The 27241-nt window shown below is 38.5% G+C and overlaps 1 protein-coding gene across 3 annotated transcripts in view; it reads right to left on the reverse strand.

Moving 5' to 3' along the window:
- The window catches only part of CADPS (calcium dependent secretion activator), a 441690-nt gene that overhangs the window by 88834 nt on the left and 325615 nt on the right, over positions 1 to 27241 (reverse strand). For all 3 annotated transcript variants that reach the window (XM_056804349.1, XM_056804348.1, XM_056804347.1), the window contains exons 8-9: positions 12679 to 12818; positions 6387 to 6453 (exon numbers count right to left, since the gene is read on the reverse strand). In XM_056804349.1, the coding sequence (XP_056660327.1) occupies positions 6387 to 6453; positions 12679 to 12818 (207 nt within the window). The remainder of the gene's footprint in view (positions 1 to 6386; positions 6454 to 12678; positions 12819 to 27241) is intronic.

Below are 27241 nucleotides of genomic sequence, written 5' to 3' on the forward strand. Positions count from 1 at the left end.
ATTGACAATGGACTTCATTGCACTGTCAGTATTCTAGGCACCTGGAGATTATAGCTGACTTGCCAATTTCTATCTGTGGAAGGAGATTTTTCTCTTACAATATTTGTATCAGAGGTCCGGACTCCTTACCTCGACCAAAACTGCTAGGAAAGTATCAAAAGCCAGATTTTAATAGATTTTTCTTTTCAGTAAATATAAATGTAGAATGTTAGAATTAGAATGAATGGACCTTGGATATTATCTAGGATGGTTACATCATCACTTGCTGGTCATGATACGATGAGGATTTATTTTGTCAATGGCTTGGGCTCAGTGGCCACCAGGGTCCTTCCAATTCTCCAATCCTGTGATAATCCAATTCCAGACTTTTACAGATGAGTAAATTGAGATTCAGGGCTGCTCAAGTTCACATGACTCATTCAAACCATCAATCCAAGAACCTTGCCCCTAGATCTGTGTTCTACACAGATAAGTGAAGTGTAAAAGATCACAACCATTCCATGGAATGAATGGAGAAAACTATTGTTTTTACAGGAAAATACAATGAGGTTCAAATGAACTGACAATTCATGGTAGAAATAAAGGTTTGGTCAATGCCATTTTATGAGCATTAAGTTCTACAAGAGCTTGATTGGTACCACAGCAATGGTCGGCATGCATGGGCCATAGTTAGACAAGCATTACTTTGTCAGAGAATGATGGGCTACAATAGAAGGAGAAGTGCATCTGGAACCCTGGGACTTTGGTTCAAATCCTATCTCTTATGCTACCTGTGTGACCTTGGGCAAATCTTTCCTCATCTCTGGGCTTCAGTTACCTCCCCTATAAAGTGAGAAGATCAGACTAAATGTTCTCTAAGTTATCTTCCAGTTTTCATTCCAAGAAGTACAAAGTGAGATAGGGCAGCTAAGGGGTACAATGAATAGAATGCCAGGCCTAGAGTTAGGAAAATTAAGTTCAGATCTGGCCTCAGACTCTGACTAGCTGTGTGACCCTTGGCAAATCACTTAACTGCTTGCCTCAGTTTCCTCATCTGTCAAATGAGCTGGAGAAGGAAATGACAAACCACTCCAAGATCTTTGCCAAGAAAACCCCAAATGAGGTCCAGAAGAGTTGGACAAGACTGAAACAACTGAGCAACAAATGAAGTTAGAGAGCTGATGTTTGTACCTATCTGGTGAGTGTGTGTGTGTGTTATTTTTCCACTCATCCAAATGTCCTAGGACTAATCCCAGTTGCAAGCACTGAAAAGGAAATGACTATTTTGCTCATCGTATGTCTTTTAACTCTTCCTAATGAAGAAGCCATTTAGAATGAATCCCCTGTTCTTTCTATTCTACTTCTCGGGACAAGAATTCATACCTAGGGATAGTCTTAACAAATCAGAATAAGGAGATAAATGGAGAAATGGTTTCACTCCTTCTTTCTGGGGTCAAGGGGGGAGGAAAGGTCTGGAACTGTGATTTTTATTAGCATGGAAAAACTCCCAGTATGGGAATTCTCTCTACCAGCAAAGACTGGTAACTTGCCTACAACTTAATCATAGAGGGTTAGTGGGGAACCCAAGAGGACACTGGCATTCTTCTTGGCTGTAAGGCTGTTCCTCTAACCTCTATGTCATGGTGTCGCTCACACTTCCCTGATGGTTTTCATAATGACTCTGTACAGCTAGCTGAATTGTATTCTTGATGTTCTGGAGTGTAGTTTTCAAATCAGAAAGGGCTTTAGGAGTCATTTAGTCTGAATCTTTCATTTTATAGGCAAGGAAAGAATGGATGGGGGGTGACCTGAACAAAGTCAGAAAGGCAGAGCTGGAATTTGAACTGAGGTCCTGCGATTCCAAATCTAGCTTCTTTCCATGGAATCCAACACCATTCAGTCATTTCGGTTATGTCTGACTCTTCATGACCCCATCTGGGGTTTTCTTGGCAAAAATCCTAGAGTGGTTTGCAATTTCCTTCTCCAGCTCATTTCACCAAGATGAAAATGGAGGCATACAGGGTTTAATGACTTGCCTAAGGTCACACAGCTAAGAAGTATCTGAGGCCAAATTTGAACTTAGGAATGTGAATCTATTCCTGACTTCAGGCTTGGAGCTCTATTCACTAAGGTTGCCTTTTGTATCCAGCAAGCAGCTGAATAAAAAATGGGGGGGAAAGATTTAAAGATTTGTCACGATGTTTGATCTATAAGAAGCCCAATACCTGGATATCTGGGATCACGTGATTGGCTTGACTTCTTTTCATTCTAGATGTGGAGCAGCAATGGACATAGCCAACCTGCTGCTCCATAAGTTCTAGGGATATTAGTCGAGTACATTGGGGTAGAGCCTGAGACCTGGGCACTTACTATGGTATTACTGTTTGAGGGAAGGAAGGCATCATGGATGAGTGGGAAAAGTGCTAGATTTGAATCCTGGTTCTGGCATCTACTCTGTGGGTAACTGAGCAGGAGGTCACTGTAGTTCTCAGTTTCCTTCCCAGCAAAACGAAGGGGTTAGCCTTGTTTGACCCCAGTGGTACCTCCTCGCTTATAATCTGAGATCCCATAAAGAGTCATTCAAAACAAAGCAAGTCAGGAAATTGGACTTCTAATCTTCCATCTGCCCCTAATTAGCTATGTGGCTTTAGGCATAACAACAGTAACAATAATAGCATTTATTTTGCATCTTAATATCTTAACACTATTATCTTGGCTTGTCATTGCAACAGCTCTGGGAGGGAGGTGCTATTATTAGTCCCATTTTATAGATGAAGAAACTACTTTAGTCATTGAGGAATGACTAATCAAGTTGTGGCATATGATTGGGATGGAATACTACTGTGCCATAAGAAATGACGAATAGGTTAATTTTGGAAAACCATGGAAAGACCGCCATGAAATTATGAAGAGTCAATCAAGCATAACCAAGAGAACATTCTATATGGCAACAGAAATATTAGTGGAAGAATGACTTGGGCATGGCCACCTCTAGAGAAAGAACTGATAAACAGAAACAAGCAAGACATGGCTTTATAAATACAAAAATCCTGTTGCCAAATGATGCCTTCTCCAGTGCAGGGAGGGACAGAGATACCTGGAAACTTTTATGTAAGAAATTAATTAATTAATTAAAAGTTCCTACAGGACTCATTGTCTTTTCCCCTAAATTCTGCCCCATTCTGATCATTCATTTTACTAGAGAGATCAACACTGACTTCCCAGTCACTCAAGAGCCATCCTGGCTCTCCGTTCTCTCTTATCCCCCCGTATCCAAGCTGTTGTCAATCCCCACCAGTTTCACCTCTGCAGTATCTCTCAACTATGCCCCATTTCCTCATCTGACATTAATGTCACTACCCTCATGAGTGCCTGAATTATTATAATAGCTACTGGTGGGTATGCCTGCCTCAAGCCTCTTTCCCACTCCACTCCATTCTCTATTCAGCCACCAAAATGATTTCCCCAAAGCCCAGAAGTGGTCATGTCGATGACTTCCCATCACCTCCAGGATGAAATACAAAACCCTCTTTTTTTGGCATTCAGAGCCCTTTGTCACCTGACTCCTTCCTCTCTTTCCACTCTTCTAATGCTCTCTTCCAGGACATGCACTCTTTAATTCAGTGACACTGGCTTCTTGGCTGTTCCATGAATAAGACCAAGCGATTTCTCAGACTCCTTCACTCAGACTACTCACCTCTGTAACTTCTTGGAAGTCACAACTAAAATCCCACCTGTCTGCAGGAAGCCTTCCTCAACCCTTCTTTACTCCAGTGCCTTCCCTATGTTAATTATCTCTTATTTATTCTTCACATAACTCACTTTGTATATATTTGTTTGCATATTGCCTCCCCTATTAGATTGTGAAACTCCTTTTGCCTTTTTGTGTCTGAGGTAAGATTTGAACTCAAGTCTCCTATACTACAGGTCCAGTACTCTTTCCACTGTGCCACATAGTGTTCCTGAGTCCCAATTTCCTCAGGCAGAAAAGAGAGTAAGACTATGGGAGAAGTTGTTAATATTTTCTTGTATCATAGACCTCTTTGATAGTATGGTGGAGTTATTGGACTTATTCCTAGAACTACATTCTTAAAATGTATAAAATAATATACATTGAATTAAAATGGAAACAAAAGGTTATTTAAAAGAAAGATGTAGTGGGCAGCTGGGTGACTGAGTGGATTGAAAGCTAGGCCTAGAGACAGGAGGTCCTAGGTTCAAATCTGGCCTCAGTCACTTACTAGCTGTGTGACCCTGGGCAAATCACTTGACCCCCATCGCCTAGCCCTTACTACTCTTCTGCCTTGGAGCCAATACACAGTATTGATTCCAAGATGGAAAGTAAGGGTTTTAATTAAACATTCACTCTTCCAAAATCTATCCCTCCCTTCTTTCCTCCTCCTCCTCCTCCTCCTCCTCCTCCTCCTCCTCCTCCTCCTCCTCCTCCTCCTCCTTCTCTCTCTTTCTCTCTCTCTCTCATGTGGAATCAGGGATGATGTTAAGTAGCAAATCTGGCCTCAGGCACTTCTTAGCTATGTGACCCTGGGCAAGTCAGTGAACTCCAAATGACTATCCTTTACTGTTATTCTGCCTTGGAATTGATTAATTCCAAAGCAGAAGGTAAGGGTTTAAAAAAAGGGATATGGAATCCTAACATCTTGCCTCCTAAATTGTGGGTGTCTCCATGCTGGGATCAGGCCAACATTTTTCCTGTACCCTAAAAATTCCTGTTGCCTTCATGCTTACCTCAGCATGTTCTTCAAGCATAGCATGGATCATAAATTCTGAGAAAAACGGCTTAGTAGAATGGCCTGAGAACATTCATTATGAGGAAAGCATAAATGATCTTGATGTGGCCCCAGAGGTGTTCTTGACATACTTTCTCCCTGTTTTTTTCCTATGTGGTGCTATTTCTCTTGAATAATAGGTGATAAGAGAGTTTCTTATGTTCTTAGTCATTTAAAATTTGTCAAAGGAATTTCCCTGGACAGCAATTGGTCTTGGGTGGCCAGGATGGCTAGAACTGATGGAGAGATGACTGAGCCACATGGCCTCCTCATACTGATCAGGGAATTGGAACTAGAAGTCAGCTTTGAAGGGATCTAGTTCAAATCTCTTCATTCTACAGTTGAAGTGTCTGGAGGTCCAGAGAGCTGAATTATAGTAAATACGAAATACTGGGATTGGAATCCAGGTCCTCTGAGCTCTAAGTTTCTGTTCTTTCTTGTGGACCATTCTGGCTCTTAGGAGATATTCTCTGACTTCATTAGCTCACACTTCTATCTCATTCCCCTAGGCTCCTACAGCATTTGCTGCCAAGGGTACTGTGGGAGGATGACTGGATTTTTAGCCTGGGAAAGAAGCTGGATTTGAAGCTTGGCTTTGCCACATGTGCCATTGGGCAAGTGACTTCCCTTTTCTACATCTATTTTCATTTCTGTAAAATGACCAGGTTGAATGGAATGACCTCTGAGGTTTCTTCCAGTTCTTTGTCTAAGATCTCATGATCCCATGATAATACCAGCATAATAGTCTTTCTAAGTTATAGCAAAAGAGTTGTATTGCTCAGTATACCAGGGAGCTGGCTTCATTCATTCATTCATTCATTCATTCATTCATTCATTCATTCAACCAACCAAGTGACCATTCAATTAACTAAACTAAATTGCTTCTTATGCTAAATAATCCTTGTCCAAGTCACAGGATCATAGTTCCAGAGCTGAAAGAGCCCCGGAGGCAATCTAATCCAACCTCTTATTTAAAGTAGAGAAAATTGAGTTGTAGGAATTAGGTGACTTGCCCAAGGTTTCCCTAGTACTAAGTGTCAGAGTCAAAAGTTGGACCCTGGTCCTTTGATTGCAAAGACAATGTACCATGTATCAAAATTTATAGTAAAGAAGGCAGCCTATCAGATCCTGGTAGTCACTTGACATAGGGGGATCTGTCTTTATGTAAAACCCGTGTTTCTTTAAAACCACATGTAAATAAATTCTGTATAAATTGAATTATATTTTAAATGCTCTACTTTAAATCTTACTCAAAGGATTCTCTTTAAGAGGTCTTTAAAGTGACTAATCACCCTATGATTGGACTGATAGTTCTAGTGAGTATTAGCCATGGAGCCCTGAACAAAGCCATGGAGGTTTCATGTTTCAAGTTGTTGTTCAGTTGTGTGTATCAGGCAAACTCCCTAGGATTTTTCTAAGTGATAGATGGGTTGTGATCTATTGCACACCGGTTAAATCTCAGTCTTTCATGGTTAAGAGATCTGCCCAGGATCATACTGCTAATGGATGGTAGACATGGAATTTCAACCCATGTCTTACTTGGTCTTTGAGTCCATCTATTTCATTTTGTTGTCTCATCCCATTCAAAAAATTAGAGCAGACACCGAAGTGAAATATTACCTGGACTAATACAAAGAACCTTTTCTTCCATCTCTTCCAGACATTCTTACCAATGGCCCATAAGTACCTAGAAAGGGGAAAAAATCAAGTTAGAGGGTATGGAGAGGAATGAGGAAGTGATGACATTTTTTCATTCTTTTTATCAGGATGCTTGACCTCCTTAAACAAAGAAGCTTTCTATAACAACAACAAATGATGATAATAACTAATATTTATATAGCTGTTACAAGATGCCAGCCACTGTGCTAAATGCTTTATAATTATTGTCTCATTTTGATCCTCACAATAGCCCTGAGGATTAAGTGCTTTTATTTCCATATTATAGACATAATTGTTACCTAAACCATGGCATGGAGAGCAGCTTAGAGAGCCTCAGAGAGAGGTAATCAATACATGGTACCCATAAGAATAGAAAGCCTAAGCAGCAATCCATCACTAGTTTTAGGAAGCATTTAGGAAGCATCCCTTTAAAGAGACCAACTAGTTCAGGTGTTAAAATCCTCCAGTATAGAAACTGCCTGAAAGGTGTGGCAAAGAGGGGGTCAGGAAATGATGTTAAGCCCCTCTGATTATATTTCTTTTACTTTTGGTTAGATCTAATTAAAAAATAAAAAAAAATCATTCAGTCTTCTTCCCATTGGGTATTCCTTGAAAAGAAAGAGAGCTCTCAGCTTTTAAGAAGAATTTAGAGCTAAGAGTCTCCCATTGCTTCTGTGAATGGCAGCTGATTTACACGAGGAAGTTCTCACCATCATCAGGAGAATTTTTTCACCAGCTCTCTCCAACTCAGACACTGTGCATATGCTATATGTAAATAGCAGCAGCAGCTGAAAACAATAGAGACATCTCTAGCTTGGAGCAAACCTCACATGGGAAGACAGGATTTCACAAAACAGACTAGGGGATGATTCCTCACATTAGAAAGGGTTTTTCCATAGGATTACTCTGATAAGCCCACAGGCCCTTCTCTCTCCTGTCTCCTTCTCTTCCCTCCCATCTAGCACTGAAAACACACAACAGTAGGTACGACTTTGATTTACATGCAATTCTTTGGATGCACACTTATGGACAAATGGAGAAAAGGCTAGATCTGTCATTTAAAGCACTCTGAGGCCCAAAGCTTGTAGACCAGCTTCACCAAAATCAAGATAATCCATGTGATGTCCAAAAGAATATGAAAATTAAGTCTGAGGTCCTCTGATTCTAGTTTTGGTACTTCTCCATGATACCATATTGTGTTGGATTTAGGGTCAGAAAGACAAGTTCAAATCCAGCTGGAGATACTTCTTAGTTATGTGACTCTGGGAAGGTCCTTTAAACCACTGTCTACCTCAATTTTCTCTTCAGTAAATGGGGATAATAATAGTACCTAGATCTCAGGGTTACTGGGAAGATAAAATGAGATAATACATGTAATGTGCTTTGAAAACTAGAAAGCTCCATGAAGAGTAGGTTATTAAAATTCTGGCTTTGTTATTCCCTGGGTAATAACCAAGCCAAGTCAGTTTGTCTAGACTTTAGTTTCTTCTTCTGTAAAATGAGAGGACTGATAAAGATCTCCCCCAGAATCCCTTTCACTACAGAATAACTGTAAATAATGAGATGGGAGTTCCCTAAGAATCTCATTAGTTGACTCTGAAGACAATACCCAGGGAATTCTATCAGTGTTTTGAGCATTGGTTATAACATTGGCTATTTATAGACCCTTTCAGGATGAATGGAACAACATTCACTTAGACATTTAAATTCCAACCCATTCGCTAAAAATTAGTCTCACTACTTTATGGTTATATCTCCAATATCATATTTGCTTCTTGAACTCAATAGTATATTGCATAGAAAAAATGAGACTCGGTGTTAGAAAGGACTCCAGAAGTCACACAGTCCAATCTCTCTCTATAGATATATCTCAAAACTATATATCCTTTGTGATCCTGGGCACATCATAGTAATGGTCATCATCCCTTTTATTCTTAAAAATCTCCTCTTGCCATTAAAATTTATTATGTCAAGGTATCCCAGTATGTTTTTGAATAGCAATTTCTAATTGTTAAGTTTTTTCCCCCTTGATGTTGAGCTGAAATCTCTCTACTTGGAACTTCGACCTATTGGTCTTTCTTAGCTCTAATCTCTGGGTTTAGCAGAACAGGTCTAATAAATACTTCCTCATAGTAATCCTTCAAATAATTGATGATTTTTATCAAGTCCCTTTACTGAATTTTCTTTGATCCATGCTAAATAAACCTGTACCCTTTACCATTCTTATTATCTGATGTTGAATACTCTTTGTCTTGTCCATATCTGTTCTACAATGTGGTACCCCATGTTTTAGTTGGTCATTTCCAATGGGTCTGACTCAGTGACCCCCATTTGGGATTTTTTGGTCAAAGATACTGGAGTGGTTTGTCATCTCCTTCTCCAGCTCATTTTATAGATGAGGAAACTGAAACAAATAGGGTTAAGTGATTCGCCCAGGGCAGCCAGGAAGTATCTGAGGCTGGATTTAAACTCAGATCTTTCTGACTCCAGGCTTAACACTCTATCCACTGTACCACTCAGTTGCCCTGTATTGGACACAAAACTCCCTCTACATGTGACTTAGTCAAAGCAGAGAGTAATAGGACTCTCCTTGCTCTCAAAACTTAATTACCATCACTCATGCTTCCTACTACCTTAAACCCTTGGTTGCCATATCACATTGTTGATTCATACTAAGCTTATAATCCACTTAAACCTCAACTGCTTTCCTACCCATATGCCTCCTTTATTCCATACTGATGTAGTTGATTTTTTGAGCCCTCTTGTAGACCTTTACATTTACCTCTATTCATTTTCAGATCTTAAGTTTTTCAGTCCACATTTCAACTATCCTTCTCTGATCTATTTTTATCTGTAAACAATAAGCAAACCATCTACATATTTAAGTAAAATCTACAACTAACAGCATAATTCAGTACTTAAGATGTGTTTACTATCTATGCCTGGATGCTGAGCTTGTAAACACCATCAGATGATATTGAAGAATGGTATTGTAAGTTTGGAAAGGACCTTAGAAATCACTAAGTCCAACCACCTCATTTTATAGGGAAGAGGACTAAGAGTTTGTTCAAGGGTGTGCAGAAAATTGGTAGCAGATCTGGGACAAAAATTTGGACCTTCTGGCTTTTGGTGTAGTTTTCTTTCCCCATTCATACATTTTATTGGATCTTATTCTATGAAAAAGTCACAAAATCCTTGACTTATTTTTTTTCTTTAAAAAAAACCTCTTACCTTCTGCTTTTGAACAAATATTGAATATCAGTTCTAATACAGAAAAGTGTTAAGGGCTAAGCAATTGGGATTAAGTGATTTGCCCAGCAAGGAAATGTCTAAGACTAAATTTGAACCCAGTCTTTAGGTCTGGTGCTCTCTCTACTGAGATGCCTCCCTTCTCCAAAATGTTTATTTTTAAAGAGACTCTTTGGGCTCTTAGTTGAGGACAGAAGCAGCTAGGTGGTGCAGTAGGTCTCAGAATCAGGAAGCCCTGAGTTTAAATCTGACCTCAGACACTAAAGAGCTGTATGTCATTTTGGCAAGTCACTTTATAACTACCTGGCTCAGTTCCCTGAACCATAAAATGTAGATGATAAAAACACCTAACTCCCAGGGTTAGAGTGAGGATAAAAAGAGAAAATACTTGCAAAGTGCTTTGCAAACCTCAAAGTGCTTTATAAATGTTAGCTGTTATTATTTTAGAGGAGATCATCCTAAAACAATGATTGGGATTTCATAGTTGGGCAAAATGGGTAATTTTTTCCTGTTCACATTACTAAGGTGGAGAAGGTGTTGTGAAGAAAATATTTAGAATTTCATAGTCTAGTTAAACCAAGAGGGCAAAGCCTAGACAACTAAGCTCACTTTTCAGTGAAACAAATTGAATAAATGTGGGAAATGGAAAAAAATCACATTGAAAGAAAACTAGGGATGACAAATTTCTCTTCTGGTGGTTCATGCTACCCAGAAAAGATTTTTTTCAAAAAGAAGAATAAAAAGTTAAAATTAATTAATTCATTGCAGCATAGATCTAGAGTTGGAAGAAACCTTAGAAGTCATTTTACAGAAAGGGTACATGAGATTCAGTGAGAATAAGGAAATTGTTCAAGATGACACAGATAGTCAATGTCAAAACTTGGATTTGAACTCAGGCTCCACACTCTTTCCCATTGCTCCCTAATTCATTCACTTAGTCAACAAATATTTCTAAACAACTCATACTAGGCCATGTATCAGTTGGCATTTTATTGATAGTGGTCTTATGTTGATTCAAGAAAACTTAGCATTACAAATATTAAGCACCTAATCAATGGCAATGATGACTTCTGAATATATTGAGGGGCAGATTCCATCCCCTGAATGTGTAATATAACCACGGTTTTAAAAAAAATCAGACCTTTGTTAACAATTGCCATCTGAATGATCACAAATTCTAAATTATTCACAAGACTCATTTTATTTAATTTAATACTGTCTGTGATGATGTGAGTTTAATTTTTAAAAAAATCTATTGTACTGATCAGTTTCTACAAAATTAATTGGAGTGAGCCTGTACTCAAGATCTGCCTTTCAGTAAGGTTTTATTTTTATTTTTTGCTCTAATTGAAACTATAATCAATGTGAAGCTTTGGGTAAGTCATTTAGCTATTCTGGGACTTAGTTTCCACAGTTAGAAAGTGAAGGGGATAGACTAGATGGCTTACCCTCCTAAATTAATGATGATATCATCCATTTTGGGGGTAAAAAAGCAAATTAATATAGGTGCAATATCATCTATCTTTTAGTTGTTTTTTTAATTTAGTCATTCTTTTTAAAGTTATTTTTTATTTTTAGCTTATTATTGGTTATTTTGTTATTCTTTGCTATGATCAATTTTTAGGATAAAAAGCAAATTAACACAGGTGCAATATCATATGCCTTTTAGTTTTTTAAGTTAGTTTAGTTATTTAGTCATTTTTTAAAATTATTTTTTATTTTTAGATTTTTATTAGTTATTTTTTGTTATTTTTTTAGTCATTCTAAGAGATAGAATTGAATGGATCTTTGTGGCCCTTTTGTTATTATGGTCCTCATCTCTTAGACATGTTTTTCATATTGAGGTATAACCCCCAAAATGTTTTGGTTATGTTGCTGCTGTTCAGTCCTTTAAGTCATGTCTGACTTTTTGTGACCCTATTTGGAATTTTCTTGGAAAAGGTACTTGAGTAGTTGATCGTTTCCCCTTCCAGCTTATTTCATAGATGAGGAAACTGAGACAAACAGAGTCAAATGACTTTCCTAGAGTCAGCTAAGATGTGTCTGAGGCCAGATTTGGACTCAGGAAGATGTTTTCCTGCCTCCTGGCCCAACACCATATGCTCTGTGCCACCGAGGTTCCTGTAGGTTATGTACTATACGGTTAAAGTCAATAATATCCACATATGCTGTCTTTATAATTTTGAAAACCATACATGGATCAGACATCTAGTAAGGGGTTAAAACGATTTGGAAATAGTATATAGGTTACACTGTATATAATAATATAGAATGGAATACATAATACAACATATAATATACATACTAATAATGTAATAATCTATACATTACAAAGAGAGAGGATGACAATAGATAGGAACTGGATGTGGACTTATAATTTCATTGGTAATGGGAAATGCTGGGTGAGGAAAATCTATCAATTTTGGAGAACACTGTAGTCCAAGGACTCATTTTAGAGAAGAGAAAACAGGATTGGAGTGAAGGGATTTGTCCAAGGTCCTAAACCTAGTGCCTTCTTATCTATCTCATGATACCTCATCCCTATCTCATTTTTAAAGTTTTTGTTGTTGAGTTGTAGCTTTTCCTTGCCTTTTTAATTTAAAGTCTTAGAGTTACAAGAGAGTTTAAATAACTTGCCCAAAGTCAAGCTGCCAGTATGTGTGAGAAGCAATATTTTGAACTCGGTTCTTCTTGGTTTCAAAGATGGTGAAAGCGTGTAATTTGTTTGAATGTAAAACAATGTGTTCTATTGTGTGGGGAGGGCTGAATAAAAAATTATAAAATAAAGCTATTAATGGTTAAGAAAAAATTTTAAAAAGAATTCACATCCTGAAAGTCCTGAATGCAACCTCCCAGAGGCAAATGTTATTACAAGCTCCTAAGCCACCTTAAATGTACTCAGTCTTAGAAGATGAATCTACCCATATTATTGTAACTCTGAAAAATGAGTGTGCCCAGAGTAAATGCTGCCAATGGGTCAGAGAGACACCAGCAGCCCACTTACCCAGAATGCTTCATGTTTTGAGGTTTATCCATCCGGACAGCAAGTTTAATTTTCAGATCTTGATCAGGGCAGTTTTTGGAAACGGTCATTTTATGCCATTCTGACTGTTTGGGGCTGTTAGGGGTAGGACGGAGAACAACCTGTAAGGAAAAAAAAACAGTTGTTTTAGCCAAAGAGTTGCTTCAAAGGTTTTTATTCAATGAACATTTGTTAGTCACTTACTAGGTGGCACGCTGAGCTAGGAGAAGTTAAAAAAAAGGAAACCTTTGTCCTAAAGAAGCTTGCATCTTATTTATCAGTGAGGATCACTGAAGAGAAATAGGATCATTTGGACTCTAGATTTCTAGACTAGGAAAGAACTTTGGAGAACATTGTAGTCCAACAATTTAATTTAGAGATGAGAAACTGAGGACTGGGGAGGGAAGGAATTTGCCCAGGATCTTCTAGCCTCAAATCTAATGCTCTTTCTTTTATCTCATATTCACTCATATCTATCTTGTATTTCTCTCAGTCATGAAGAGGAGATGCATTTCTTCCTTAAAGTTTTCTTGCTATTGTTGAATTGATTTCAGTCATGTCAAAGTCTCAGACTCCATTTGTGGTTTTCTTGGCAAAGATACTGGTATGGTTTGCCATTTCCTTCTCCAGCTCATTTGACAGATGAGTAAACTGAGACACACAGGGTTAAGTGACTTATCCAGGGGTCTAGTGCCAGATTTTTTTTTCAGATTTGAACCCAGATTTACCTCGAAGGTCAAGAGCTCTGAGAGCCATGGTGCCAGCTAGATGTCTTTATATGCTAAGAGCTGTAAGGGGTCTTAGAGAAAAATCAGACCAACTTCCAGCATTTCACAAATGAGAAAAGAGAGAGGCCAGAGAGGCTGAAGGTCCCTCTTGCTAAACCTAAGAGCCAGGATTTGATCCCAGGGTTTCTCATTCCCAATCCAGCTCGATTCTCCTCCTACACAGCACTGTTGCTTTAAATATCAGATGGAGGCAGCAGTGGAGTGAAGATATTGGAATCCAAAGCTAGAAAACCTTGGATGAAAGAAAGAACAATAAAAAGGGGAAAGGTTGTTTCAGAAAATTCATTTTATTTAAATTAGAAACAACTCTGCTAAGAGAGAAAGCAGCAGAGGGAATACAAGAAAGTGGCTACTTAGGATCTTGCTCCCAAGGCCCTTTTCCTTAGAGAAAGAAATGAGAGGACATGAAAGGTCTTGATAAAACACCCTAAAGAAGTGATTGCTACAAAGAAGTTGCAGAGAGTATGGAAGAGAACCCTTAGTTCTGATCTTCTATTGGAGTAATTATGAGTAGTTTATACTACTATTCAAGCTATAGATGTATTAGTAGTAATTGGCACAAAGTATGCTTAAAGTCTCCATTACATTTGTTTTACATCATTTCATTTGAACCTCATAACCACTCTGAGAGGCAGTCATTCGAGGAATTATCATTCCCATTTTGCAGATGAGAAGACTGAGATTCAGGATGGCTAAGAAACCTACTTAATGTAGTACAATGGATACTAGAGGATTTGAATCCAGAATTATCCCTACTACATGTCCAGCTCTCTATCTGCTAGCCTATACTAACTCTATAAAAGAAATTCTGGGTATAAGATTAATAAGACTCTGGAGTATGAGGTATTTCAATTAGTAGCTTGACTGAGGCTTGGGACTGCTCCTAACAAGCATTTCTTGGTATTTACATTAAAAAGTGATTAATGACCACAAATAATTTGATAGTATTGTCAATAATAGTTAATAATATATACCATATTATATATGTGTGTATACATACATATAAACAATAATTTTATACTCATACATGTATATAAATAATTGTTAATAATATCAGAAATTACATGGAAAATTTAGAAATACAGGTTTCTTTTGGGTATCCTCCCAGCTGATTAGTATCTAGTTCTCCAGACTTTTATCTATGTCCTCCCTCTTACTAAAATGTGTCCATATAAGTATTTAACAAATGCTTTTCCAGAGGACAGTTAAGCGGCTCAGTGGATAGAGAACTAAGTCTGGTGGAGACAGGAGGTCTTGAGTTCAGATTTGATCTCACATTCCCCAGCTGTATGACTCTGGGCAAGTCACTTAACCCTGCATTGCCTAGCTCTTATAGCTATTCTGCCTTGAAACCAATACACGGTATTGATTCCAAGATGGAAGGTAAGGTTTTTTTTTTTTTAAAGAAAGAATATATGAGTCTATTCAAAGTCATCCCCTAGGAAAGTCATATACTTATTCTAGGGTGTTTTTGTGACTCATCCATGAGCAAGTGAGTCCTAGGTAGTTGCCTGTAGTTCATAGAATTCATGCAGTTTACTCAGGATCACAACTAGATATTCTAACCCACAACTTCACCTATTGTGCTCTGCTGATCTTACTCTCTGGGGCTCCCCCAGTATTGATTGTTTCAGTAGTGGAAAAGCTTAATTTCCTGAGGGCAAATTTGATTTTGGAGGAAAAGTCTAAAGTTATCTAGAAACAAATTTGATGATTAAAGTAGAATCTCAGAGGTATCGAACATGTGGGCTGAATGTGGCCCATGAGTCTTGAGTGCAGCCTGCACAAGATCAAAATGGAAATTCTATCTAATTTAATGTATTGATGTATTAATAAAAAAGATGTTTTATATGATAATGTGTGTATGACCTATATCATATGACCTGCCTTCCTGGGGAAAGGGAGGTGAGGTGGGAGGGAGGGGAAAAAAAGAACAAAACAGATTATTGGATAAAGTTAAGCTAATGTGAGAATTTGTTTTTGATAAGCATATTTATTATATATTTATTGTGATACATATAATATTTAATATATTATATTAATATTTATAACAAACATTTATATTTGTAACAAATTACTTATCTTATTGCTATTTAATATATTACATTGATATATAATAATAAAAATAGATCACAATTAAATTATATAATCATATGTGTCCATATGAATGAATCAGTGGTTCCGCTTCTATTTGAGTTTGACACCACTGTTGTCAATGATCAAGCCAATGATATGATTTGACACCAAAGCAAGAAAGGAAATCGTCTTGTAAAATGATGAGGATGACTTTATTTCACTCTATAACTGCCTTTGAAGATAGGGTCATTGCTGTGGAGGGGATGATCCTGACTGAGAGATCAACATTTGGATGGGTTCAGTATTACAGTTCTCACTAAACTTCATAGTCAGCTTCTATTGTGCCCCATTTCCTCAGGACTCTGCCTTTGGCTTCAGGACAATGAATTCCCTATGCATCTTATGAAAGACAGCCTAATTCAGTAGACAGTGAGCTAGTCTTGAGTCAGGAAAAGAAGTGGGTTCAAGTCTTGCTTTAGACACATATTGACTATGTATTGTTGGGCAGGTAAATTAACTACTTGGTGCTTTGAAAACTCTCTAATACTAAGTTGTAGACATGGTGATGACATATCAGAAGAGAGCATTTTCTCACCCAGAAGTTCCCTACATCAGTGAAATGACAGGTGCAGTTTCTATCCCATCCAATTCATGTAACTCCTTCAATTGAGGTAATCTTGTGAAGGGTCACATGAGGTCACCATCAAAGCCAAAGGAATGCAATAGATCCATTAAAGGTTGACTCTTAGTCAGACTACATCTTGAGTACTTTGCTCTTCATTTAAAGAGAGAGATTGGCCAACTGGAGGGTGGGCCAAGGTGGTAAGGGTGCTTCAAACCATTTTATACAAACATCAATTAAAAGAATTAGTGATGTAGGATTCAGATGAGAGAGAATTTAGTGGGAACACAATATAAGTTTCAAAATATTTGAGGAGTATCATGTGGAACAATTCAACTGCTTCAACTTGGTCCAAGAGAACGGAGTTAGAATGAGTGGGTGGAAGTTACCAGAGGCATATTTCAGCACAAGATATGGAAAAAAGTTTCTTAATTGTTTTCATGGAATAAGTTTATCACTTGAAGTCATTATCTCCCATTAGGGGTCTACAAATAGGAGCGGTTAGGTAGCACAATGAATAGAGTGCTGGGCTAGGAGTCAGGAAATTCATCTTCCTGCGTTCAAATCTGGTCTCTAAAACTAGCTGTGTGACTCTGGGTAAGGCATTTAATCTTCTTTGCCTCAGTTTTCCTCATCTGCCAAATAATCTGGAGAAGGAAATGGCAAACCACTCCAGGATCTCTCCTCAGAAAACCCCAAATGAAGTCATGAAGAGTTGGGCATAATTGAACAATAATAAAGATGAGTTATTTGTGTTTGAGGTAGGGTATAGAGTGAGATGGGATCTTAGAGATCCCAGGATCCCAGATTTTGAGTTGGAGGGGTCCTTAGAAGCCACCTAGTGTGACCCCTCATTTTATAGCTGAAGAAAATGAGTCTTCTTACAGGTAAGCAGCTTGCCCAAAGTAATACAATCTGTATGGTTGGATGGTGAGAGAAGCAAGATTCAAGCTTTGATCCTCTGACTTCCAAATCAGAGCTTTTTTCCACTGTATGATGTTACTTCTGAGTTTAAGGTCTTTTCTTATAGAAATAAATCTGTGATGCTGAAACTTCAGGTCCTAGTACAGGATGGTCTGATATGTGGCGAATAATTAACATACTTATTTAATAATTTCATTCATATCCAACTCATGATCCCTTTGGGGGTTTTCTTGCCCAAAATACTGAAGTGATTTACCATTTTGTTTTACATTTTACATATGCAGAAACTGAGGTAAAAAGGGTTAATGGACTGAAATAGAATAATGTAAACTGAGGAAACTATTACTTGTTGAAATAGAATAGTAAATTGAATTATACTATTTCTTATTGAAATAGAGAGGTAAACTGAGGGGAAACTGGTTCTTGTTGCAATGACTGTTGTCCTCTGGCTTGTGACTAGAGAGAGCTGCTAAGAGAACCCGAGGCTGCTTATTTGTAATGGAGGTAGGAATGAGAAATGTTGAGAGATGCTGGTACTCAGAGATGCTGATACACAGGGATGCTGATACACAGGGGAACTGTTCTGAGGAATGCTCTGGGGTCTTCCTACTGATCCCTACTGATGGCTGATGAATCAGTATATCTTTTTAATCTCCTCCCCCCTTCACTCCCTCCCTTCTCCAACCCTCTCCTCCTAGTTCTTCTTGAAGCCTTTGGCTTCTTCCCCCCCCCCCCAGTGAACTATAAAGATACTTTTTTCTTTTCCTTTTCAAGTCAGGGTTTTTTTGGAGGGATAACAGGATAGGAAACTGAGGTGAGAGGGATGAGGATGTCCCTAATCTAAAATGAAGGTTTGAGAAAGTAGTCCAGTCATAAGCTGTGACTCTAAGACATATAGGGAGATGGAGGACAACAGCTGTTCAAAATCTTCTTCAAAAATCAGCAAGGTCTCTCAGCTTAACCCCAGAAAGAAACAAAGTTCAAAATCTCTCTTTCAGCCTGGCTTTCCTCCAACTCTTGATCGGTCAAATCTCAGAGTTTCCCCCTTGGTCAGAGAGCCCCCCCCAAAACCAAGTCAGTCCCACAAGGGTCTTTCAGCCAGGTTTTTAACCTCCAGAGAGAGTGACTCCAAGTCCAGTCCCCTCCCCCTGGTCAGCTCAACTGTCAACTCCTGGGAACATTCCATTTTGGAAACTCCTTCTCGATTGACAGGCAGATTAGGTCCCCAGTTTCTTGCATCTTGGTTTACAAGTTCTCTCTCTCCAGCCTCTACCACAGGACTTGCCCAGGGTCACACAGCTCAGAAATGTCTGAAGCCAGATTTGAATTCTGCTCTTTCTGACTCCAAGTGTGGCAGTTTATCCACTTCACCACCTAGCTACCCCTATTGACAAACTAGCACCTCACAAATGATGCTACAAAGGTGAATGATTATTTAGCCTACGTGTGAAGGTGAACCATTCAGAACAACTGAAAAGAAATGAATAGTCTTACAGAGAGTAGTGAATGAAATATCCCAAAATGAAAAAAAAAAGATCAGAGATGTATCAGGGATGTATCTCTTGTCTCATTAATAGCATAGAGATGAGGAATTCAAAAGGGATCTGAGTCTTTGTTACTAGGTCCTATTTCTCTATGGCTTATATTTAAGGATGTACATTTTAAGTACATGAATTTTTTAAGAGAAAAAAGTTTAGAGAAAGAAGTTATAAAGGATTAATGACCTTGAGCTTAAAAGGATATCAGGGCCCATCTAGTCTAATCCAGTTCTCTCATTTTACAGATGAGGAAACTGAGGTTCATAGAAGTGACTTAACTAGCCCAAGCAGCACCAAAGACAAAATGTGAACCCAAAACCTCTTATTTCTGATTAAGTGCTCTTTCCAGCACCTCACACTGCTAAGCCATCTCCTTGGGCAGCCTTTCTCCTCAAAGATGGTTCACCCAGATGAAAGTAATTTAAGGTGGTAGCAGCTTAAATTATGAGGAAGGGAAGCCTTTTGCAGCCATTATAAAGGTCAAGACTCAGGTGACATTTAAAAAAAAATTCTATGCCTGCTAAGATTATAGGGCTTATGGTTCTTGTAAGAACTAGGATCAAATCACACTTATTATATCAAACAGCAAATGGAAAAGTATGCTTTTATCTGTCGTTCTCAGGATGAATTTGGGAGGCTATTATATTACAGCTTCTAGGGCCAGAGTAGAGGGGCATGTGCCAGTTTCTCTGGACACTCAGTGGTCAGTGGTTAAATTGAATGATGAAGAGGACAAGAATTTAGAGTAAGTTATTTGTTAAGAAAGCTAGAAGGACCTTTGGAGGCTATCTGTTCTGAATTCTTTTAAAAATTATGTAAGAAAATACCAAGAAACAAAGAGGTAAAGTAAGAGCCAGAGATTCCAGTTTGTGGCAGCACCAAGGATAGATCAGAGCTCCTAACCCCTGGTCTAATGTTCTTTTATATTATACCATTGTGCCTTTCCTTTCTTTTTAACTTTATTTTTCCCCATTTATCAAACATGTATTTTCTCTCTTTTCCATCTCCTCACTGCTGAAAAAAGGAAAACAAAACCTAACATAGTCAAAAGAGTGTTCACATTGTCTCAAGACTGATTTTTGGGTAAGAATATCAATTTATTCATTATATTAGTTCATTGGTTAAGCCAACATAATAACCAATAAAGTGACATAGATCAATGCTTCTCTCTCAATGACCAGACAACCCAAAACTTGGTCAGACAGTTCAATAAATAGAGTTTTAGGAGCTCATTATTCATCCCCTCCCTTGAACATGCCAAGGCATCATTAATTGGTAGACAGCTAATTAAAAGGTGGTTCATCAAACTATCCCCTCTTCCCCCTCATGATATCTTGAGGAACATGTTCCCAAGAAAAAAATCCTCATGTCCTTCATTTATTAAGCAAATTCTGTTAAAAAGAAAGACACTGGTGGGGGCAGCTGGGTGGCTCAGTGATTGAGAGCCAGGCCTACAGGAGGTCCTAGGTTCAAAACTAGCCTCAGACACTTCCCAGCTGTGTGACCCTGGGCAAGTCACTTGACCTCCATTGCCTAGCCCTTACTTCTCTTCTGCCTTGGAGCCAATTCACAGTATTGGCTTCAAGATGGAAGGTAAGGGCTTAAAAAAAAGACACTAGTATTTCTAAGGACAAACAAAATGCAAAAAGCAGTAGACTGGCTGAAATCTCTGACCCAGATTCAAGACCCAGGAATTCATAGTAATCCTCTCAACCTATCTACTCCAGAGCCTTGATATATGGATTAATCCAGTTTATGAAAAATAAATTCTCACAGAAGATAAATTATCATAGTTGAACATTTCCAAAAATAGGTATCTTATATATCATATCTTATTCTCCATATTTAGCTCATCATCTCTCTGGCAGGAGATTGGCATGATGGGTACTCTGGAATTATGGTTGATCATTGCTTAATTATAGCCTTTCAAAGTTGTTTATACTTACAATGAAGTTGTTATTATATAATTTGTTCCCTTGATTTCACTCACTTCACTGTGTATCAGTTCATACCTAGGTTTCTGGGAAACCACCTAGATGTTCACCTTGCCCTAATTGCTGATGACACTCTCAGTTTCCAGTTTTGAGCCACCACAAAAATAATGTTTATAAATATTATGTACAAATGGGAGTTTTCCTCTTTCTTTGGGAAATAGGATGCGTAGTAGTATCACTGGGTCAAAGAGACTGAACAGTTACTAAATTTTTGGACATAGCTCCCAATGACTATTGGCTTTACTGTGTTCCATGGTTATGGGATTTCTTGCCTGACCCTGGTAAAATGGTGCCAATAGTTTTATAGAATCATATAAGCATAGATCTAGGGCTGGAGAGTACTTCAGAAATTATTGAGTTCAACTCCCTCACTTTAAGATGTGAAAATAGTCTGGAAGGTAAGTAACTTGCCTAGAATTGTATGGCAAGTAATGGGGAAGGCTTTGGACTCAGGTTTTCTTGGCTCTGAGTCCTCTCCTCTGTCTACTACATAAGTGGAACCAAGAGAGAATGGGTCGATAGATAGGTATAGCCTTTTGATACTACTGGGAAAACAAGAGCAATAGCAGCAGGAATAGCAACAACAATAACTCACAAAGCATATCCTCAGCAGAGTGACCAGTTCTCCTACAATTAAAAAAAAGGAAAAAAACTCTTGGATGCTGGCTCTTGGTTTTACAAAGGGAGTCCTAGTAAGCCACGTGGGATCCAGAGGATGTGAGAGGAATAGGAGAAAAATATTTGAAAAACCAAAAACTGATGGAAAAAAGCAAACTAAATATAGACCCAACAAAGCTGGAGTCCCTTAAATTTTGCTCCTGCCATGGAAGGGAGCCACAGTTTGTTTGGTGGGTGGTGTAGGCTTTGTTTTTACCAAGTATCTGTGCCCTCCAAATTGCTTGGGAGGTGGGTTCTTTTGCAAAATCGCATTCATTTCATTCAGAGAAGGGGAGGGCTGGAGGATTTAAATGGCCCAGACACTGTGGCTTCATTAAAGATATGTCAGCCTCCTGCACATTAGAGCAAGTCGTGTCTCAGTGGGATGGTGGCAGCATATGGTTTTGTTGCGCACTGCAGGAGAATGGAATGGGATGAGTTGGGAAAGGAAGCAAAGATACGCATAGCAAGATCAGATGGCCTGAAGGGGCTTCCTTCCTTTCCACTTCTCTCCTTTTCTTCCTACCCTGGATCTGACCTTTCAAAAGAGAAATGAATTAAAGCACATATGCTCTCCTTGGAATTTTTAGTCTGCCGCTACATGAGGACTTGAAGGTGACAGTGGATGTTCATGGGGAATAACAACAGAGTGTAACCTCAGTCTGGGCCCCCGAAACCAAAAAGCCTTTGATCTTTAGCCCTGGTAGTTTGCTGGTCCATCCTTCCAAGATCTCTCCTCCCAGCTTTGGGTCCTGGACTAAATGCTTAAGCTATCCTTCGTTGCTGGAATGTACTCCCTTCTCCTCTGAGTTCAATCTCTTCTTTCTCCACCTGTCCTTGACAATAGATAGAGCAGAATGGTCTTTGACTAAGAGTGTTTCACAAATTAAAAGGGAATTAATCCTGGAATGCCATGGAAATACCATTTAAAAAATTAACCAGATGTTGAAGATGTTAACAGGATTATAATACACGAGAATTGAAAGATCATCTTTTCGATACACTGACCATTGATTGCACTCATTGAAGTAACCTTTATAGCTCCATATTTAATAGGGGAATTGTGAAGGTTTGGGAATGATTAATGGAACCATAAGGAAAGGTCAAAGGCACAGGCGGGCAAGTCTTCCAGGTCAGTTATCATTTTCTCTGAAATATCTCAGGTTTATTTAGAAACAGGGATGTTGGCCAATTGTTCTTCATCTTCATTCATGACAAAACAGGAAGAAACAAAACTGCCGCTAGTGGGGGGGTCAGTTGGATGTCGTGATGTCTGCTTTACCAGGGAATTCACACTATAAATGATTAACTAGGGATAGCATGGTGGCTGGTGACATGATGGTTGGAAGCACAACATATTCTTAGTAGGAGTCTTATCTCCAGCAGACTAAGGTCAGAGGAAAGAAATAAACAGCTAAACAGTCTTACCACGAAAGAATAAATAACGATATCCTCTTAAAAGTATATGAGAGGGGTGTAGTTTGGTGGATAGGGGGCCAGGTCTGAAGATGGGAGTTCCTGGGATTCAAATCTCGCCTCAGACACTTCCCAGCTGTGTGACCCTGGGCAAGTCACTTGACCCACATTGCCTAGCCCTTACCACTCTTCTGCCTTGGAACCAATACTTAGTATCCATTCTAAGGCAAAAGAAAGATAAGGTTTAAAAAATGTATATGAAGGATGGGAGTAGAATGAGGATTTATAGAAGTTAATTAGAAGAAGGTCTTGAAAATTCTTTTCAGACAACCACTCATGCAGTGCATTATGGTGGAGAGTCTATTTGTTTAAAGGCTGGAGTATATGGCTGTTGAAGTCCTTTCCAATTCCCAAATGGATCTAAATACAAGTGTGAAATACCGTTTGTTTATCATTTTTCAGAACATTTCTGGGTAAGACCAACTCAGATGGGAAAAGGGAAAACAATAGGTAGATTTAGAACTGTAATCACTTCCCTATTTCTGTTGAAGGTGCCATCACTGCTAGTCACCAATGTCTAGAACCTTAGGGTCACCTCTCACCCTTCCATTTTCCCCTCTCCCTACCCAACTCAACCATATCAAGTCAGTTGCCAACTCTAGTTAATTCTGCCTCTATCTACATTGCTCACTACTCTAGTACAGGTTCTTACCCCCTTTTCTTCTGAGGCTTTAGTGAAGACTTCCTAATAGTGTCACCTCTTTCCACTTGATACTCTTTCCAATCTGTCCTCTATAGAGCTGTCAAAAGAAACTCCTTAAGCATAGGTCTGATTATATTATTGCTCTGATCAAAATCTTTCTATGGCTCTCTATTTTATTCAGAAGGAAGTACAAACTCTTTAGTTTGGGATTTTTATTCTTGCACAATATGGCTTGCCTCAGTTTCCTTATTTGTAAAATGAGCCAGAGAAGGCAAAGCACTCTAGAATTTTTGCCCAAAACAAAACAAAACCAAGCCCAAATGGGATCATGTGGAGTCAAACACGACTGAAAAAATAACTGAGCAACCACTACGATAGAATTGTGACCTACTCTTCCAATCTCATTTCACATTACTTCATTGACAATCCACATTCTAGCCAACCTGAGCTAATAGCTATTCTCCAAATTGTCAGTCTCCATCCTTTATGTCTGGGATGTTCTCCTTCATCAATCTTTTGGAAACCTTATCTTCTTGCAGAGCTCCACATAGCTCTTTCTTGACATAAGCAGACATACCCAGAGTATGTCTTCCTTCTCAAATGACCATGAATTTACATGTGTACCTGTTGAATCTCCCCAGTAGCACGCAAGTTCCTTGAGGCCAAGGATTGTTTTGTCTTAATCTTTGCAGCCCCACCAGTGTCTGGCACATACAGAGAAGGTATTTAAGAACTTCAGTTCTATTCAACAAATTTCTATTAGTAAATGATCAATATGATGCTAGATTAATGTTCATTACAAAGGTATAATATTCATAACTGCTCATTGAATGGAAAGGCAGAGATTCACTCATTCGTGCAACATGCATTTATTCCACATCAACTATGTACCAGGGACTAAGTATATAGATAGAAACACTCAACTATTCAAGGGATTCTGTGGTCTCATTGATATATATAACATTAATAGCTAACATTTGTACAAGGTTTACTATATGATAGGCACATGCTTTACACATATAATCCATTCAATCCTTGTAACAACCCTGGGATGCAGGTGCCTATTATTATCTCCATTTTATGGATGGGGAAACTGAGGCAACTGTGGTTAAGTGACTTAACTAGGCTCACAAAGTAGTTAGTGTCTGAAGCCAGATTTGAGCTCAAGTCTTCCTGACTACAGGATTGTGTTCTAGCTCCTTCCTAGCATGCATATCACAACCCATTCATTAGTCACTCAGTTATAGTCCAGTGATAAACATTTATTAAGCACCTCCTGTGTGCCAGGCATTGTAGTGAGTGACAGGGATTCAAAGAAAGGTCAAAGATCTTCCTTGCTCTCAAGGATCTCAAAGTCTACTGATTTCTGCCTCTCCCATGCTATTCTGATTCATATCTCCCCATTTAAGGAAATATTGTGATAAAGACATTTTCAGCATAAATCACACACACATATACTTTCTGTCTCTGGAATTCTTAAATGATACAATGAACAATCATTCATCTTTCACATGCTGCCCTATAGAAACAAGTTGTGCATTAGGATTGTGATGGAATACTACTGTGCCATAAGAAATGATGAATAGGTTACTTTTGCAAAATCATAGAAAGACCTACATGAAATTATGAAGAGTGAAATGAGCAGAACCAAGAGAACAGAATATATATAGCAGTAGAAATATTGTTTGAAGAATGACTTGTGTATGCTCAGCTCCAGAGTGAGAACCAATAAGCAGAAATAAATAAGACATAGTTTCATGTCAACATGTATCTTTTTGTCAAATGATGCCTTCTCTCATAGGGGAGAGGAAGGAAGGAGGGAATTAACTGAGTATTTTGAGTTAACAAGCAAACAAATAAATACATTTAAATATTAAAAAAAAAGAAAAGAAAAGGAAGGGGCTGAATCAATTGATATCTCCCACTCTCTGGGATTTTATGGATCTAGAGACTGAGAAAGCTTAATGGTTCCAATTTATACATTAGCATAAAAAACCTCCTGGGAAAGCCAAGGGCTTCTAAATTAATAAAAATCACCATAACTGAGTAGAAGAACGAAGAAATGCAATTTCCACTTTGATAATCATCCCAGGGGAGGAGGGGGCTTCAGAAGTTTGACTCATTTCTGGCTCAACTTTCTCATTTTACAGAAAAGGAAATGGACATTAATTGGCTTACCCAAAGTCTGCCTCTATCTACAGGGTAGGCCTGTGCTTAGGAAAATTGCAGAACTGGGATTTGAACCTAGATGTTCTTCCTCCATAGTCAGAATCCTTTCTATTGCACCAGGAAGCTTGTGAATGAAAACTACCTTTAATATTCTGTGGCACCCAAGTATTCTCTTTCTATTGTGCTGGCCAAGCATATCAGAAGACTTCTAGGAATGAGTTCTGAAAGAACTAGACCTGCTTTTTATTGGAAATCTCTTTTAGTCAAATGGACTCAGAGTTTATGACTTCTTAAAAAAGGTTGCTATTGGAGTCCTACCTGTTCATCTTTAATAAAGAAACTTAGCCCACATTCTGGGGGTAAAAATGCCCCTTAGAGCTCTGATAAGCAGACTGTTCTGATGTTCTTGTCTTGAACCTGGAGAAATTTTTATGGGAGTTTTCAGCAAGGGATAGAAGGTAGAAAGAGTAAAAAGCAGACAATTAACTAGGGTAGGACAAGTGTAGCTTTACTTCAGGGCAGCAAATTCAGAGGGTACTTCTGGTATTTGCAATAATTCACCAGATAAAAACAACATATTTTAGCTCTTAACGATCAATAAAATAAGAATCTACCAGATGATGTGCTTCTCTTGAATTTGGGTCTGTTCTACTCCCCACCCCCTCAACATTGATGTGAAGTGGCATCAAGAGTCTTTCTCTCCTCCTCATTGAATCAATGTCTTCCCCTAGACTGAGGACACAATTCTGCACTTCTTTCAACTTCCCTTGTGTGTAACGTGAAGCATTTGCCCTGGGTACAAACATTTTTAGTTATAACTCTGGGGAATGGAGTGCTCCAAATTTGGGCATCATCTCATGGGGTATTTTCTTGTGATGTTCCCTTAGAATGCTGGAGTTGTGGGAACCAGTTCAGTAGAGCAGAGGTGGGTTATACTGACATTTCTGCTGGAGTTTTAGGGTGCTAGGTCATGTGGAGGGTCTTATAAGTCTTGGACCAGACTAACCTATTTTTATGGTGATTGGAGCATGTGGAGTCAGGGGGTATTGAGTGACTGGCTGAGCTATGATACCTGGGAAGGTGCTAGGGTCAGTATTTCTCTCTCTTTGTGATCTGATTACATCCACAAACTTGTATTAAGCCCCAGATACAGTGTTAGGTGATGAGGTCACAATGACAGAAACACAATAGTGTTTTACCTTTGTACCCCATCTAGGCATCCTTTTATTCCCCAAGAAATCTTTCTTTCTGCCTTTAGCTGTCTTCAAAGCCCCCTAACCTTAGTAACTATCTTTGTCTCGCTTACTTTCTACCATCTTCCTGGGGATAGGTTATCAAATTAGTAGTACTATCATTTCTGGAAAGGGTCTATCTATTAAATAGCTGTCCTACACACCAACTTATCATCTTTATGTCTTCCTAGATCAGAACTCTATTTTTTGGTCACCAATTCCCTGCATTTGTTGTCTTCTATTAAATTGTGAGCTCCTTGAGAGCATAGGTTATCTTCATATATTTATATTCCTACTACTTAACAGAACGTCTGACATATAGCAAGCACTTAATAAATACCTTTTCATTCATTCATTCATTTATTCATTAGAAGAATTTCCATTTATTGGGGTGGCAATATATACAAATAAGCAAATGCAAATATG

The sequence above is a fragment of the Monodelphis domestica genome, chromosome 7 (genome assembly GCF_027887165.1).
Source record: "Monodelphis domestica isolate mMonDom1 chromosome 7, mMonDom1.pri, whole genome shotgun sequence".
Classification (NCBI taxonomy): Eukaryota; Metazoa; Chordata; class Mammalia; order Didelphimorphia; family Didelphidae; genus Monodelphis; species Monodelphis domestica.